The 15,690-nt window shown below is 52.5% G+C and overlaps 3 protein-coding genes across 3 annotated transcripts; 2 read left to right on the top strand and 1 right to left on the bottom strand.

The window, feature by feature from the left end:
• Positions 1–104: 104 nt before the first annotated feature.
• Positions 105–2,642, bottom strand: COCSUDRAFT_37143 (cysteine desulfurase; the record flags this gene model as incomplete). Its single annotated transcript, XM_005646330.1, has 10 exons — positions 105–161; positions 305–405; positions 529–652; positions 801–974; positions 1,126–1,180; positions 1,320–1,471; positions 1,569–1,679; positions 1,805–1,927; positions 2,094–2,246; positions 2,397–2,642. 10 exons carry the CDS (start codon positions 2,640–2,642, stop codon positions 105–107), a joined length of 1,296 nt encoding a protein of 431 aa, XP_005646387.1.
• Positions 2,643–4,325: 1,683 nt separating this feature from the next.
• On the top strand, positions 4,326–10,477 carry COCSUDRAFT_66706 (hypothetical protein; the record flags this gene model as incomplete). The annotated part of the gene is made up of 13 exons (XM_005646329.1): positions 4,326–4,505; positions 4,846–5,033; positions 5,294–5,459; positions 5,669–5,782; positions 5,999–6,101; positions 6,254–6,384; positions 6,550–6,940; positions 7,147–8,165; positions 8,307–8,405; positions 8,713–8,829; positions 9,131–9,323; positions 9,476–9,622; positions 9,869–10,477. 13 exons carry the CDS (start codon positions 4,326–4,328, stop codon positions 10,030–10,032), a joined length of 3,012 nt encoding a protein of 1,003 aa, XP_005646386.1. The 3' UTR covers positions 10,033–10,477.
• A 1,042-nt stretch (positions 10,478–11,519) lies between these two features.
• Positions 11,520–14,869, top strand: COCSUDRAFT_56292 (hypothetical protein; the record flags this gene model as incomplete). Its single annotated transcript, XM_005646328.1, has 9 exons — positions 11,520–11,624; positions 11,735–11,908; positions 12,033–12,170; positions 12,433–12,614; positions 12,983–13,127; positions 13,467–13,632; positions 13,984–14,075; positions 14,281–14,435; positions 14,743–14,869. The coding sequence occupies 9 exons, from the start codon at positions 11,520–11,522 to the stop codon at positions 14,867–14,869; spliced, it is 1,284 nt and encodes a 427-aa protein (XP_005646385.1).
• Between the last annotated feature and the right edge of the window lie 821 nt (positions 14,870–15,690).

The following is a 15,690-nucleotide window of genomic DNA, read 5'->3' as shown; positions in this document are numbered from 1 at the left end:
TAAGGTCTGCCAAGCTTGTCAAGGTCTGCCAAATAATCTCAGCCGGAATTCCGTTCGAACGTGCAAGTGGTCGAACGATCAGAGATCTCTAGAGAACGCCCTGGTCACTTCAAGAACTTCAGGACATTCTGCAGCTCCTCCACAAATGTGTCCACTTCACCCTGCAAGCCACAGGACATATGATGTCACCTTCATGCATGCATGCATCCATGCACGAGCGTTTGATGAATTCAAACTCCGCAAGGAAAGGTGTCTGAGACAAGATTTCAACAGAAGCAGATACACTTTCAACCACCACACTTACCACTGTGTTGTAAATGTAAGGGGAAGCTCGAGCTGACGCATTTATGCCCAAGTGATGGTGCAGCGGCTGGGTGCAGTGATGTCCTGATCGCACTGCAATGCCTGCAATTCAACAGACAATTGGTCGACCCAAAGTAAAAACTGTGCCCCAACGTCTGCATGTTCAGGATGTTTTGCATGAGCACAAAGCAGACAGCCTTGTACAGGCAATGTCCAGATGCTCACCTTCGAAATCCAGGAATGTGGAGAGGTCTGTTGCGTGCACTCCCTCAACATTGAAGGAGCAGAGGGGAGATCCCCGTTTCTCCGGCGGTGGCCCATATATGGTCACCCCCGGCACGGAACTCAGCTGTGGAACACACCAGTAATACTCAGCAACACAGATCTTGCAGCTCTAACAGTTGTCCAAGATCAACCTTGCTGCAGGCTTCCGCAGACAGACACTCAAAGGCTTCCCAGGTGAAAATCAGCAGGCTAGTGATGAAAAGGAAGCGTGCCTTCTCATACAAGTATCCGCCCAGCTCTTGCTCATAGCTGTGGATGTTCTCCAAACCCAAATCGCTGATGTAATCCACAGCGGCGCCCATTCCAATGGCTTCTGCTATGGCTGGCGTGCCAGGCTCAAACCGGGACGGGGGCGGCGCATACGTCGAATGATCCAAGAAGACATTCTGCACCAAGCACAAGACATCGCTCAATACATGACTTTGCTACATCTCAGCAACCTCCCCTGGCAGTCTTAAGAAGGATCTCAATCACAACTGCAGGGAGTTGCATCAGGATCCAAAGCGCACGGACAATATGTTGGAGAATGCCACTCACCTCAATCATTTCACCTCCGCCCAAGTATGGTGGCATCTGCTCGAGCACCTCGCTCCTGCCATGCAATGGAAGGATTAGTGGAACACGCAGAATCGCAGAATTTAATGAATAAATTCACTCTGTTCTTGAGCCAGATACATCCTGATCCGAGAGCAACAAGAGTCTGCATGAACCGAGCTTGAGGAAAGCAGCACCTGCCCCACAGGAAACCAATCCCAGTGGGTCCACACAGCTTGTGACCAGTGGCCACTATCCAGTCAGCACCGAGTGTCTGTACATCCACTGGCATGTTGGGAATTGCTTGCGAGCAATCGAGTAGGAGCTTTGCTCCAACCTGCATGCAGAGCTGGTTTGATCACAGGCAGATCAATCATAGGATGCTGCAACATTCCATTGGAACAGTGCTATGAGACATGAATGGGTCAACATTGCAAACTGCTCACCTTGCAAGTCTCCTCTGCAACAAAATCCACATCCAGGATGGAACCCAGCATGTTGGACACATAGACCAGTGCCACAATTTTTGTCTTCTCTGACAGCACATCCTTAAGCGCCTGTGTGATGGAGCACAAAGAGCACATTCTGTGTCAGTCACCCTTACAAAATAAAAACATGTGCAGATCCTGGCCTGGCCAACAAAATAATAACTAACGATCACGGGTTGGAACTGAGAGAGTACCTGCATATCAATTTCCTGTGTGTCCTTGGTAAGAGGTACCACTCTGAGGGTTGCTCCTGTTGCTTGGCAGGCCATCTGCCATGGCACCAGATTGCTGTGGTGTTCAGCCACAGAAACGACAACCTGCATGACACAGGAAGTAGCATGAGACAGAATCTCACAGGCAGCAGCCTTGGCATGCCGAGCACCTTGCCTGTTCAAGTGGCCAGAGCAACATGCATCTTCTGGGCAGGACAATGAGATCCGTTCCGTCCTTATACAAAGACAGCAAAGCATTGCAAAGATGAACCTCATCGCCAGGTCCCAAGTTGCTGCGGCCCCAGCTCTGCGCTACCAGATTGAGCCCGGCTGTGGCATTCGGAGTGAAGACAATTTCCCTGGAGCTCTTGGCATTAATGAGTCGGGCCACCTTGTCTCTCGCATCCTCATACGCAGAAGTAGCCTGCACACAGCGCCTTGCTCAGGCGCCATCACTTATCTTTTTTTAAGCTCGGTTGGCAGGTATAATGCAGCTGGAGAAAGCTACAACACCGTGCTGCCTTGAGGGAATGCTCCGGCTCCTGCTCATTCAAGTCTGAGACTCTGAGCGCACCTTTGCTGCCAGATAGTGCACCCCGCGATGTACATTGGCATTGTAGCCTTCGTTGTATGCCCTGAGTGCTTCTAGCACCTGCTTTGGCTTCTGTGATGTGGCGCCGTTATCAAAGTAGATGAGTTGCTTGTCGCCATGCACGGTCTGGTGCAGTATGGGAAAGTCTGAGCGGATGCCCTCTCCAAGTCTGCTTCTGCTCTCCTGTCCAGACGGACTGGCAACCAAAGGTTCCTGCAGTGGGAGCATTGACTGAGAGGAACGCTCAAGCGCACAGCGTCAGTCTGCCAATCCAACAGGGGAATGAGTCGAACAACGCACCACTTCAGGTGCATGTGCAGGTGCAAATGCCTGTCGTTTGCTGTCACGCCCACGCTGAGAGTGCATCTGTTGGTGCACAAACGGCAAGACACACTCATGTCTTGCCAGCATTGTGCCTTGGCTGCCTTTAAACCCCATGAAACTCCGATCCATTTCAACTAGTGTACAAATCCCGCACAGAGCAACGAAAACGTCAAGCAGGACTAGTACAACAAATTTCTCAGAAGAGCTTGAGCGCAGCAACCTGCAGCTGCAGATGTCAAGTAGACAAGCAAAAAAGACACTCAAATAATGCAGGAGATATTGCCAGAGAAACAAAAATGACGATTATGAGAGATCGTGGTCGAGCATGATCAAAGGCTAGCACGTGCTCGCTCCAAAGCCCTACTTGTACTTCAAGGGCGATTTGAGGGGCAATAATGAATTGGGGCAAGCCCAGCCCAAATTGCGATGTCTCCCGCCTTGGCGATCACATCAAAGCATTCTACATCGCAAGAGTACTCTCATTGTGTGTGTCTTGTGAGTAATCAGAAGCTACTGAAGTGCATTGCAATTGATACATTTTCGCTCCATCAATCCCGTCATCAGCAAGTTTGCAACTAAAACAAGCCAGGACAACTTGCAGCGTCGGATCGCTGATGTGACCCCCTTCCAGAGCCTGAAGCGTTGCTTGACCATGTCTAGCAGCGGACTGCAGCTGCGTCCTGCTTCTTTGGGACCATCCGCGAATCAGGCACGTCAGCAGCACGACTCAAAATTTGCGTGCCACTGTGGTACATCATGCAATGCAATAGAACACTTCAAAATCAGATTTCCCTTCAATCCCGAAGGCCGCCATTCACGAGTCTTCAACCTGTATAAAAGTTTTTGCTGAATTCATGAGGGCGCGATGCCTAACGGTATTAAATGCCATAATATCCAAAATGACATTTGGCTTTCTCTTGCATCATACTCAAAATCTGGCGGGACGGAGGTAGCTGGAGTGATGATATCCATGCCCCCAGTAGTGCACAACTGCTGATCGAAGTGCTGCATGCTGTGATGCAGAGAACCCCCCTCGCACACCGTTTTCACTTGCCCCTTCAAGGCAAATTGCCTCCAAGTCAAGTGCAAAGCCGACAGCAGATCCAGTGCAAGTTTAAGAGGGATGAGCACCAAGAAGGAGATAGCATCTTTCCACAGGCCCAGGTTCTGAACAAGACGGCCCTGAGAAAGTACCCCAAGGTGATTGTTGTCCCATGTCTTCCCCCTGACTGGATAAGCACGCTATGGAAGGAATGTCATGATGGAAGCACCGCTTGTGATTTACATCATATAACATGTGCTGCGGGGGGAAGCGCCTTGCAAAATGCGTGATGACCGTAAAGTTGCAAGCCTGATGTGCAGGCGAAGCTGGAGGAGGAGCTGAGGATACGGGACCTAGACGCCTCAGGAAACAAACAAGAGCTTGTTGAACGTCTGCATGCCGCCCTCACAGTGTTCCTGGTGTGCGCCTCAACCTGCACTAGTGTATACTTGTTGGGTTTCACATGACCAATGCTACTGCTGTACTGACCCTGAACGATGATGAATCGTAGATGAGACAGATTGGACCAGGCCCTTTCTGACATCATGCGAACACTCCAGGGTGAGGAGCGCACAATCCCAGAGGCACCTTCATCCAGTGCGAGCAGGGACAATGTGCCGCATTTGCTTGGATCAGAAACTGCGACGTTCGAACTTCAATCTGACACCGTCAGCGTATCTGTGGAGACGGACAACAGCTTGGCTACTCTCCTCGATTTCACAAAGGTACGGATCAGCCCCTACAAGTGTGCTCGCGTTGCCCACTTTGCACACTTCAATAAGAACCCTTGCACCCATCAACAAGAACCATCGAGAGGCATTTGTTCACGCATAGAGAGGATAGATATCCACTGCTGCTAAAAGCTCGCCTTGCTCATGTCTTTAATCCCCGTGTGAGGACATGTGACGATGTAAAGCCCATGCAACAACGTGGGTTAACGACCTGCATTGAGCAAAGCGCCCCTAAGGATGGCCTCCTGCAATGTGCATGGCGTTTGCATTGCTGCATGTTGCAGCTGATTATCAGGCTTGCAGCGCTATGACTGTGTTCATTGTGTGCCTGCAGAAAGAACTGCAACAGGCTCTGGTGGAACGTGGGCTGCCCAAGACAGGCAACAAGACCGATCTTGCGCAGCGCCTCTTTGCTGCCCTGGAGGACGAGCGCTCTGTGCTGCTGACAGAGCAGATGGAAGCCAGCGCAGAGCTGCAGCGGCAGTACCAGGAAGCGGCTGCCAGCTCTGGCTTCAGGCATGTGTTTGCTTGAACCTGAGATATAAATTCCTGCTACTTGCCTTGTGATTGGAGCGTCTGTAGCTACCTTTTGCTTTCTGGCGCCCAAAACGCAGGTGTTGACATTGTGGCTCTTGACATGGTGTGCCCATTGTCACTGCGAGGATGAAAGAGCTGCAAGGTACACTTTGTGAAATGTCAGGAGCTCGTTATGAAAGTATGAGTATTGCCACACTCTTACAGTGCTAGTCTGCGTGAAGCTAATGAGTAATGAGCTGATGCAGGCTGCCTGGTGTCACGGACAGCACTGGCGCTGATGATGAGGAAGAGGACTTTTCGATGTGGGCGACACAGCTGGAATCAGAGGAGGGGAATTATGGGATGCCGGGTGAGGACGCCGAGCGAGGGCCGAACATGGAAAGCAGACCAAGTGCAGAGAAGGACCTCCCGGTGCGGCAATGATCTGTACTTGTCTTGGCCTCCTAATTGTGGCACCGCTGGAGAGTGATAATAGTGCTGGCAGGAGAATCAAAGCACTGATGTGTTGCATGACTAGCCACAAAAAAATCCTCCACAGCAAAAAGCGTCACAGAAGGCAAGCAGTCCTAGCCAGAATCGGGCTGTATTCTCAAAATATCGGTACTGGTTGGTGCCTGCAGGATAGGGACTGGCGCATGATGAACAACAGGCCCAGTGAGATGATGGAGATGTTTGAGCACCAGGGCACCGCAGCTGCAGAGCTGGCAAGCGAGGACTATGCTCAGCACCAAAGGGTGCGCTCTTCTGTTCCCCTCAGGCATTTAAGTGGCATCACTTGCATTACTGTGCTTCAGCCAGCCAACAGTGCACGGCAGAAGCACTGGGATTTCGATCTTTCTCATTGCAGGCCCTGCATTTCTCATGCCAGTTGGACCAGAATTCATCCCTTGGTCTTAGTCAACGTACTGACGTTGCAAGCATTGATACACATATTCGTCTGCGATGCACAGGCTGAACGAACAAATGCAGTGGCCTTCAACAACGATGAAGACGAGGAGGCCAGAGTGGAGGATTCTCAGGACATCGATGATGATATGAATCCTTCTGTCACAGGTTTGCTCCCAACAAAACAAGTCCTGGCATTGCCCCTATATTGTACATTTCCAGCTTGTGCAATGTTGCTAGCATATTGCATGAGTCATGTTTGCGGCTTGATAAGATGATGTTTCCTTCTAAAAATGCTTAGAGCATTATCACTAATGCAGGCTCGAGGTCAGGGAGGCAGCAGCGGATGAGCCCCTTTGGAGAGGACCCCGACCGCTTCGACACTGACAATGAGCTGGAAGATGGCTTCAGCTTTGTCAGCGAAGATGCAGATGGCTTTGACTCTGATGCGGTGGGTTTCCCCTGCCATCCTCTTACACCATACCTCCACTGATCCTGCATGCATGTTTCTGCGGATGCATAACTGCTTGTACTGACAGCCTTCGGCAAACAAATGAGCCCAACCGGGACGTGCTGAAGCCCTGTATGCTTTTCAAGCTTCGTGAGCTGCACACAGGAGGAGCGGCTGGTCCAGCTGGACAGCAGCGGGGCCCAGGGGCGGGAGAGGCAGCTTGAGAGCGCGCATACATCCGAGGACCCTTTCTCGCAGCGCCACCGCAACTACCAGAACCTCAGCGCGCGCTCGCCGGACTTTGAGGACGAAGCCTTGGATGAAGACGAGGATGTCAGGGATGAGGAGCAGCTGGGGCCACTTGAAGAGCCCACAGCACAGGGGCTTCTGGACACGGTGGTGGCAGGGGAAAAGCTGGAGGGAACGTTGGTGGGGACGGGGCGCGGCGCGGCGGCTGTCAGCGGCGCGACGGCCGACGGCAAGGCAGCATTCCTGGGGCGGGCAACGCCGCAGTACTCCGTGCCTCCGATTACTGGCAGCACGGTCTCCATCCCAGGTGTGCACCTAGCACTCCTGCTGGCTCCTTATATCCTGTGTCTTGACAAGCCCAGAATCATGGTGCCGGTTCTGTCTCGAGCCCCAGAGGGCAGGGAAAGGGAGCTTTGCTGTGACACAGTAACCATATGTTAGAGTCAGCGGTTTTTGGCAAGGTCTGTTGGCATTCATAAGCGCTGCAAGCATGTGAGAGGTGCTGCCACGCAGGCGGCGGTGTAAAGGGCAAGGGGGCGGGCCAGCGCCAGGGCAAGACAGCGCTGACGCATGCGGCCGGCCAGGAGTCTGCGGTGGTGGCCTCGCAGGGCGTGTCCAGCCTGGACACCACAACAGCGCTGGAGTGGATGCTTACTCGCCTGCCCGAGGCTGCCCAGCTGCCCAGCACAGGCAGTTCCACCCCACAGCCGGGCAGCAGCGCTGTTGAAGACCAGCTCGGCGCTCCCGAACAGGACACAGGAGCAGATCAGGCCGTGGAGGATGGAGCAGAGGCAGTGGATCTTGAGCAAGCAGTGGCTCCAGTGGACCTGCCTTTGGCAGATCAGGCAGAGGAGGGTGGACCAGAGGCACTGGACGTTGAGCAGGCAGTAGCTGCTGCAGAGGCGCCAGCAGCTGCCCTGGAGCAGCTTCCAGAGGACCTGGCAATGCTGGAGACAGAGGCGCCTGTGCAGCTGCAGGGCTTTGAGCTCGCCACAGAGGAGGCCGCCACATCGCCAGCGCAGCTGCACGCTTTGTCAGACGAGGCAGTGGAAGGCATGCAGGCGCCTAATGATGATGTGGATGAGCAAGCTAAGGACCACTATGAGAGCAGGGATACCATCAATGGCTCGGCAGAGGCATTGGCAGCAGAAGACATGGCAGCGGACACTGTCCAGATGCAGACTGGCCAGCTCCAGGCTCAGCCAGAGTCAGAGAAGGGCGAACTCAGCTCAGAGCTTGATGAGAGCGCTGCTGCCCCCACTGCAGAGGAGGCTGCCCTGTTGTCTGCAGCAGTTGCGGACGGTGCTGCAGAGGCAGAAGAGACATCCCCAATGGCTGAAACAGCTGCTGAGGTGCTGCCCAGCGCACATGAGGCAGATGCACTGGAGACAGTGGAGGCTGTTCCTGTCACAGAGATTCAGCCTGTCAAGCCTGATCAGACAACAGACGTGGATGAGAGTGTGGTCGAAACCATTGGGTCTTCCGCTGGCCAGCTGCCACAGCAAGCCGAGGTGGCTGCTTTGCAAGAAGAGGTGAGATTCCGCTAAATCATTATTTTTCTGTTGGCTCGGCATTGACGCTTCTGCAAGCATCACTACAGGGATGAGAAGAAAGTGTGCAGCTCCTTGTGTTGGTGTAAGGGCCTCATCGCATGCATGGGGTGCGTTGCGCAGATGAAGCAGAGACAGGAGGCCATAACAGCTCTGCAGAGCAAAATGGAGGCAGCGAGCACTGCCGGGGATGACAACACCGCCCGCATTGCAAGCCTACAGGTACACAACACCAATCACTCCATTGTTGCTTCAGGGCCATCATGACCTCAAGGCATCATGATCAAACTATCAGATCCATAGGCTCAAATAATGAACAGTTTATGGTTGCTGAGCACCGTGCCCACGGTTGATTAGGAGAGGCATGGTGCATCTGCAGCCCGGCTGCATTTAAAGGCTGCCAAAATTTTACCCCTTGTTGGACTCGCCAGATCCAAGCACTAATAAATGCGTGTAATATTCAACAATATAATTGTCCATGCGACATGATTTTAGAGGATGTCAGCAACTCTGCAACTGCTGTGTGCAGGCTGCTCTAGTCGAGCTGCAGTCGCAGCAGCTGGCCTGGAAGCATGACAACCTCTCTGGGCGCCTGGCCAAACTGCTGGACGCTGCCCCCAAAGCTACCCTGAACGCCAGCGCAAAGGTGCACACAACATTGATGTCGCCCTAAGGCACACCACCTCACGTTACGAGCTGTGACACAAGCGCTGGCAAGATGAAGGCTCCATCATTGCCACCGCACTGTTTTTCTTGGGGCCTTATGTACAGCAACACACCACTGCATGTGCCGGGCAATAACACGAGCGCAGCCCAAATGACAGCTTCATTTTTTGCAGAAACATATGCAGCACAAGCTCCCTTTGTGACTCAACCCGGTGCCATTTTGCAATTGAAAGCTTTCTGCCATCTGGCATTAGCTGAGGCAGAGCTGGCGTGACTGGCAGGATGAGCTGAAGGGCCAGCTGGAGGCGATGCGAGGGGAGCTGACTCAGCTGGAGGCTGACCTGGCCTCGCGCAACAGCGAGGCGGCCGATCTCAGCCGCGCGCTGGCCGAAGAGCGCGCCAAGCTGAGCGGCGGCTCTGGCACTGCGCCGGCCGGCCACAACCGCGTGCCTGGCTCCATCCAAGTCAAGCTGGGTGAGCACGCACTGCCTACCGCATGGTCCAGTGAGAAGGGCTGCCGAAGAACAAATTCGAAGACATTGTGACCGATTGCAATCATTTGGTGTGGGACAGCGGGGTGTGTTTTATTAAGCTGGGCTGAGGTTGGTTTCCTATGGGCTCTGCAGATATGGACTTGGGGCAGCTGACTGGTACTGGCCCAGAAGTGCCTGCGCAGAGTGGTGGCAAGCGTCTGCCATTCCCATCGAGCAAAGCAGCCGCGGCGCAGTCCAGAGCCAGCAGACCTCAGGCTCGCAAGTCCTCCTTCGATGCAGGTTAGCAAGGACTAGTGCCTGCTGTGTATGCGGTTTCTGGGTTTAATACGCACTTATTGTAAAGGGATGGCTTATATGGTTCAGAATACGGTGTCTGCCTTTCACACTTAGCCAGTTCCAACAAGAAAAAATCTCCAGGCATCACCGACATGCTCCATGGCCATACCACATGTCATGGCCTTGGACTATCCTGTAGTATGCTGGGTTCGTTCTCATCCTGAAGGGTCTCATGTTGCTGCTCTGCAGGATCAGCTTTGAGCGCAGGCCTCGTGGGAGCTGTGAAGCTGGTGAGCAGTCTCTTTGGGCTTGGGGGAAAGCCCAGCAGAGGCAAGCAGGAGCAAAAGAAGCGGAGCACGCAAGGTCAGAGCAGTGGACAAAAGCCCACAGCGCAGGATGAGACGGACAGCTGAGGTAGCGGGCTCTTGCTTGCTTATGGACATGCTCGTAGCCTTGGGATGTGGCGTGTTGGACTGCAGGACTGACTGCAGCACCAAACTGCTGGCAAATAATCAAGGGGCGCGCATGCCACACTTGGCTAAGTGATCTTTGCTTGCAACAATCTTGTGGAGAGTTCTACATGTTCACTAGGAGACTGCAGGCAGCTGCATCAATGTCACAAAGTGCTTTTGATCCCGGGCCCCGGGTGTGGAGGCCACTATAGTGCACAGATGTATTACATGCATGCCCCAGGCTCTTACAGACTGTATCAAATTGGGCGGATGTTGCAAACGCGGCGGTCTGATCAGGAACTCGGGTGTTTGAGTGAGAAGAGATCCTGATCGATCCTGGATGGGCCCATGCATTCCGATTGCATGTTGCTGTCAGCGTACACTAGTTTAAACATGTATCATGATCAATAATGAGCCCTTCTTCGGGCCATTGATTGCATGAATGCCAATTGTACACATGTGTCGCATCAGAAAGGTGAAACAGGGCGCCTCCTCTTGATGTCGATGTCCATCATGTGGGTGCAGAGTGCCTCTTCAAGAGGCACGCCCTCCTGCCGATGCATGCATGCGTGCTCCACGTGGGGCGACGTCACTGTCAGGCGTTTCATTTCAACGGAACAAAGCCCAAAACAGATGGGTTGCGTACCCTGATGGAACAGTTGCAGTGTACATAGCTTGATACCAACAATCTTTGCATCGATTCTGCGAACAACAAGATTCGTAAAGATTCGGGTCTCAAAGGATGGAGAGGGTGATGTTGGGAATGCAAGAGATAAGTATTATTCCTACCTATATATGACATCAAGCATTGCTGTAATAAAAGTGACTACTGTTCCCCGACTAGATTTCCCCCCTTGTCAATTGCGGCGATGTGACCGTCCCTGTTGAGAAGCTGGGGGAGAGGCGTGTTCTGGAGCGAAATGCACTGGGTGGAGGGGATTTTGACATAATTGAGGCACGATACTAACGCAAGCATACAGTATCTGGAAGGATGCCCACCCCAACCCGAAATGCATTGTTGCGCCACCACCAGGTGAATAACGGCAGCTCAAATATGTCAGCCATATGCTTGGCAATTTAGGCGTAAATTCTCTGGACAGGACGACTCCTAGCAAGTAGTTTGTTCAGGATCCGAACTACCGAAGTCTGACCGAAGAAGTTCAGTCACAAAAGCATTTCAAAGCTTGTCGAGGAGGGTACATGGTGCAAGCTACTGAGGCTGTATTGACCAACACGCAGCAATCTCGGACGGGGACGCTCAGGCTCGCACACGTTCAGATCTTTGGGGCCTTTGCTCTGGCGCTTGGTGTAATTGCACTCATGGCACGGATGCACCCCTATCAGGTAGTAAGCTGCCCCTTGTCTTATTGCATTGATGCATACAAGGCAGATTCTGAAATCTGTACTCAACCTGACACAGATTTGACATTCAGTATGACAACACTCTGATGACAATTGTGTTGCTGAAGGGGCAAAGCAGCACTGAGAGGGCCCGTCCGGAGCGCACTTGGTCGCCCATCAACGGGGATCAGCTCCTTTCATTGCTGGGCATGGTGAGCACTCTTCTGCAAGGGGCTTCATGCAAAAGCGGTATATTGTACATTTGTCGCCTGCTGGTTGCTTAGTCACTGCATGCTAACTTGTGGTGCATTGATTGTCCCAGGCCACACAGGCGCCTGAACCCGGCGGAAAAGAGATCCACGAAGCCATGTATCAGAACACAGACGTGCCAGTCAGTGAGCATCAACACAAAGACGTGACAATTGATGTGTCTGCAAATGAGGACGAAGCAGAGGATGGTCTGAAACCTGTCTTGATCAGCTCGCCACCAGACCAGGTGCTTTCATGGTAGCCTGCAAAGCAGCGTACTTTCCTGGGTGTGCCAATGGGCATTCTGCATTTCTTTGCAATGAAATATGTGCTGCTACACTCCTATCACTTAAGCAGCTGAGTGAATGCAGGGACAGAGTTGGGCACTGGGAGAGGAGAATGGTGTTTGGAATAGCCCTGAACAGAGCTTGGCACCCGGGAAGGACAAGGCCGATGCGAAGATATCCGAAATGGACAAATTGGTCGACGAGCTGCAGAAAGTCTTGGAGGTAAACTCCGCTGCCCAAGTCTTTGCATGCATGAGATGTCGAGACAAACACTTGGTGAAAATTTTGACATTTGGCCCCAAGGCCAGCTGTTAGAACATGCTTGTACATACTAGTACACTGAAAAGACACCTCTGCCTCAGAACGCATTGGGGATGCTGTTGTGCACATGGAGATGTGTCAGTACTACTGCTAGATTACTGCTGGTTGGTTTTCATTCCCTGGCACGACCACCCAGGGTTTAACACTTCCCCTGAATGCGCAGGACCCTCAGGGAGATGTGCCGCGCCTCAACACCACCGTGGACGAGCCCTTTGGGCCAAATGACAGAGATCACAACCCGCTCTGTTCTGCCTTCAGCAATTCCAAAACAATTGCCCTTGTGGGTAATGGCCCCTTGGACCAGGCACAGCGCACAGAGATTGATGCATCCGACATAGTTGTTAGGTGGGCCGCCCTTTTTTTCTCAACAGCAGATCTTCGCCATGCCATCCCATTCAAATTCCTCCTTGTCTTAATCTGTTTATCAGCAACCAGATGACCTCTAGGTTGGGCAACCTGTTACAGCCTGCATAGCAGGGATGCGTTGAAGACAGGCCTGGCACTAGAGACTTTTGACTACTTGCTGATTTCATCTGGCAATTCCAATTGTGCGAAGTCATGGCATGCCCTGACGGACATGCGTGCGGCAATCTTGCATCTTGGCATACGGCCAAATAGCTTCAATGCGTCATCTTCCTGCTGGCTGAAGTAACGCTGGCCTGTGCACGATCTGTCGATCTGCTTTGTGTATCAATGCAAGCCTGTGCCCGCAGGTTCAACCTGATGAACAACTGGCGGCGATTTCAGGAGAAGGTGGATGTGTGGGTGATCCGCTACAGCACAGAAGCCTCGCTCAGCTATTGGGGCGTCACCAACATGCAGTTGGCCGAGGCCACCAACGTGGTCAAACTCATGAAGGTACGTGCCCTCTTGAAAGAATCTCTGCAAGCTAGCTCCACGCCTGTGGCTTTTGAGCCTCTGAGCGTCTCATCTTTTTTGTGAGCATGCGATACATAAGACGGGGCCAAAAGCTATTTCAATAGGCACAGTGACAATGCTAATTACTTCTTTCAAGGAAAACTGACCACGTTTCCATCAAGATCAAACCCGTGGGTATCAGAGTTAAGGCATCTAATGCCAAAAGACGAGGGATGTGCTGATGAGGATCAGGATTTCATCTCACTGCTGTAGCCGCATTCAGTAGTCTTCTCAGATCCGGACTGAGATGAACCATAAAATTTCAAACTCCTGCTGTAGGCGATGTGGCTGGTGGGAGGGCGGCAGGAGAACGCCGACGGGCTGGTGAAGAAAGTGCCGGCAGTGGAGAAGGCACACCCAGTGCTCATGCCCAATGAGGCGCTCGCAGCAGCCTACAACCGCCAGATGAATGTGACCGGCGGATATCCCTCCACCGGCTTTGTTGGTGCCGCTCCGCTTTGCAAATCACACTGGATGGATCATGGACTCTCCTCCCAGTCAGCCTCATGGCACTTAAAGAGATGTAGATCATTGAGGGTATCAGGCTGATTGAGAAGGAATTTTAGCTTTGTGGCTGTTCCCTTGTGCACATTGACCACTGCACTTGGGAATTTGTCATGGGCGCCCAAGGAATGTTGAGTCAGCCATTGGTGATTTCTAAGGCGTCGACTGTTAGATATCGCCGTCGCAGGAAGGTCCTACCCAATGCAAGACTGCTGCCTCAGCACGACTTAAGCTGTCTTTCTGCCTTTGTGCCATGTTTTGACATTCATGCCTTGGAGTTTGACTGGCACAGGGCTGCAGGGCGTTCTGCACTGCGCCCCGCCCGATGCTGTGCTGCACCTCTTCGGCTTCAACTGGCACAACAACACCTGGAAGGCCCACAAGGTGCCTCCCTTTTCTGGCCGCTGCTCCTGGAATTGCATCTCATGTTCGGATTTACAATTTGAAGCGGTCCCATGCACCACCCATGCCTAGCAGGGCAGCTAACAGCGCCCCCCAAATTTAGCACTATATGGCTTAGAGGGAGATATTTTCATCCTGAACTTGAGTACAATGTTTCAAGATGACAACATGGCATGGCACGGTGCAGATGGATTTGGAGAAGGCGTTTGTGGAGAATTTGGCGAGCGAGGGGCGAATGGTTGTGCATGAGACGACCTGCTATGGTGTGCGCGAGTGCGGCGGCAGCAGCACGTTCGACCAGTCCTGCCACTGGAATGGCGCTGGCCGATATGTGTGCCTCAGGTAAGGCTCAGAACCAGACTGCTCCCTTGTGCGGAGTGCCCTCTTCGTGGATATATGCAATATGCTGTGGGGCCCTTGTTGGCGTGCCTCGGTTAATGGGGGTAGCTGTTGGAAACTTTAAGTAAGGGTTGCTCATAGGATTGACTGCATCTTGTCTGCGCTGCACATTTGTCAGCACTTGAACTTGACTGGCATTTTAGGACAACGACATTACTGCTCCTATTGGAGAGCATTACCTGGGGGCACATCGCTAATATGGGCATTCCAGGAGGTCGCCATGACGTGCGTTGCGTGTGTATCTGTGCAGAGGGAAGCCGAGGAAGTGGACGGACCTGACAGAGACACTGGGGAGTGGGCGGCTGGAACAATTCAGAGGACAAGAAGCAGCTATGAAACCCCCTGCAGGATCAGGGGCGACTGCTCTGCTGCAGTAGGGTCTCACCTGCACAGAGGGCAGCGAGCAGAAGTTAGATGTCAGTGGAGGACCTGACATGGCTGATGTAGCCAATAGGAAGTAGATATAGGCACTCTGAGACGGGCAGGCCGAAATAAGGTGCAGGGAAAGCTGTCAGCTGCGGGCTCCTCCGAGGAGCCCGCAGTCATCATGAGTCATGAGTCATCAAGTGAAATATACCGCAGCTATGCAGTTGCGGTGCCGTCATCCAAACGTCTTAGGAGCTCAAAAGTAAATGAACTAAGTAATCGAACGAAGATGCAGGGCAACTGAGGAGCGCTGCTGAGGAATGACACTCATTTTTGGCATGCAGCCTTGTACTGCTGCAAGGTCTCAGCTATTACATGATAGCTGATCTGGAATGACCTGCATTCTGACACAAATGTGACAGTGATTCAAGCGTCGATGCGCTGGGTAGGCAGCATACTACGTTGAGCTATTTTGCAGAGTGTTGCAGAGTCAAATAGTCAGAGCTAGGCTTTCTTGTGAGGTCCTGTTACTACAGTAGCTGTTGCCCCCAGACCATGACATGATCAGGGGGCAACCACTACAGAGCTTATCAGTGGCTGCAGTCTCGAGACCACTGATGCCTACATGTACTGCTATACACACTGTGCTTGGACAAGGCTTGCGAGATGGTAGTTTGATGAAGTACTGAGTGTACAGAAATTCTTATAGAACAGTTTTATGGTGTTTTGTGTCTCTATTAGCTGTATCACACAGCTTGTACTTAGGTGAGGAATGCTTGTACGGGATCTGGTGTCTGTCATGCACCTGTAAACAAAGCTCATCGATATCGAT

Source organism: Coccomyxa subellipsoidea, assembly GCF_000258705.1.
Source record: "Coccomyxa subellipsoidea C-169, whole genome shotgun sequence".
Classification (NCBI taxonomy): Eukaryota; Viridiplantae; Chlorophyta; class Trebouxiophyceae; family Coccomyxaceae; genus Coccomyxa; species Coccomyxa subellipsoidea.
This window is presented reverse-complemented; position numbering and strand designations above follow the sequence as displayed.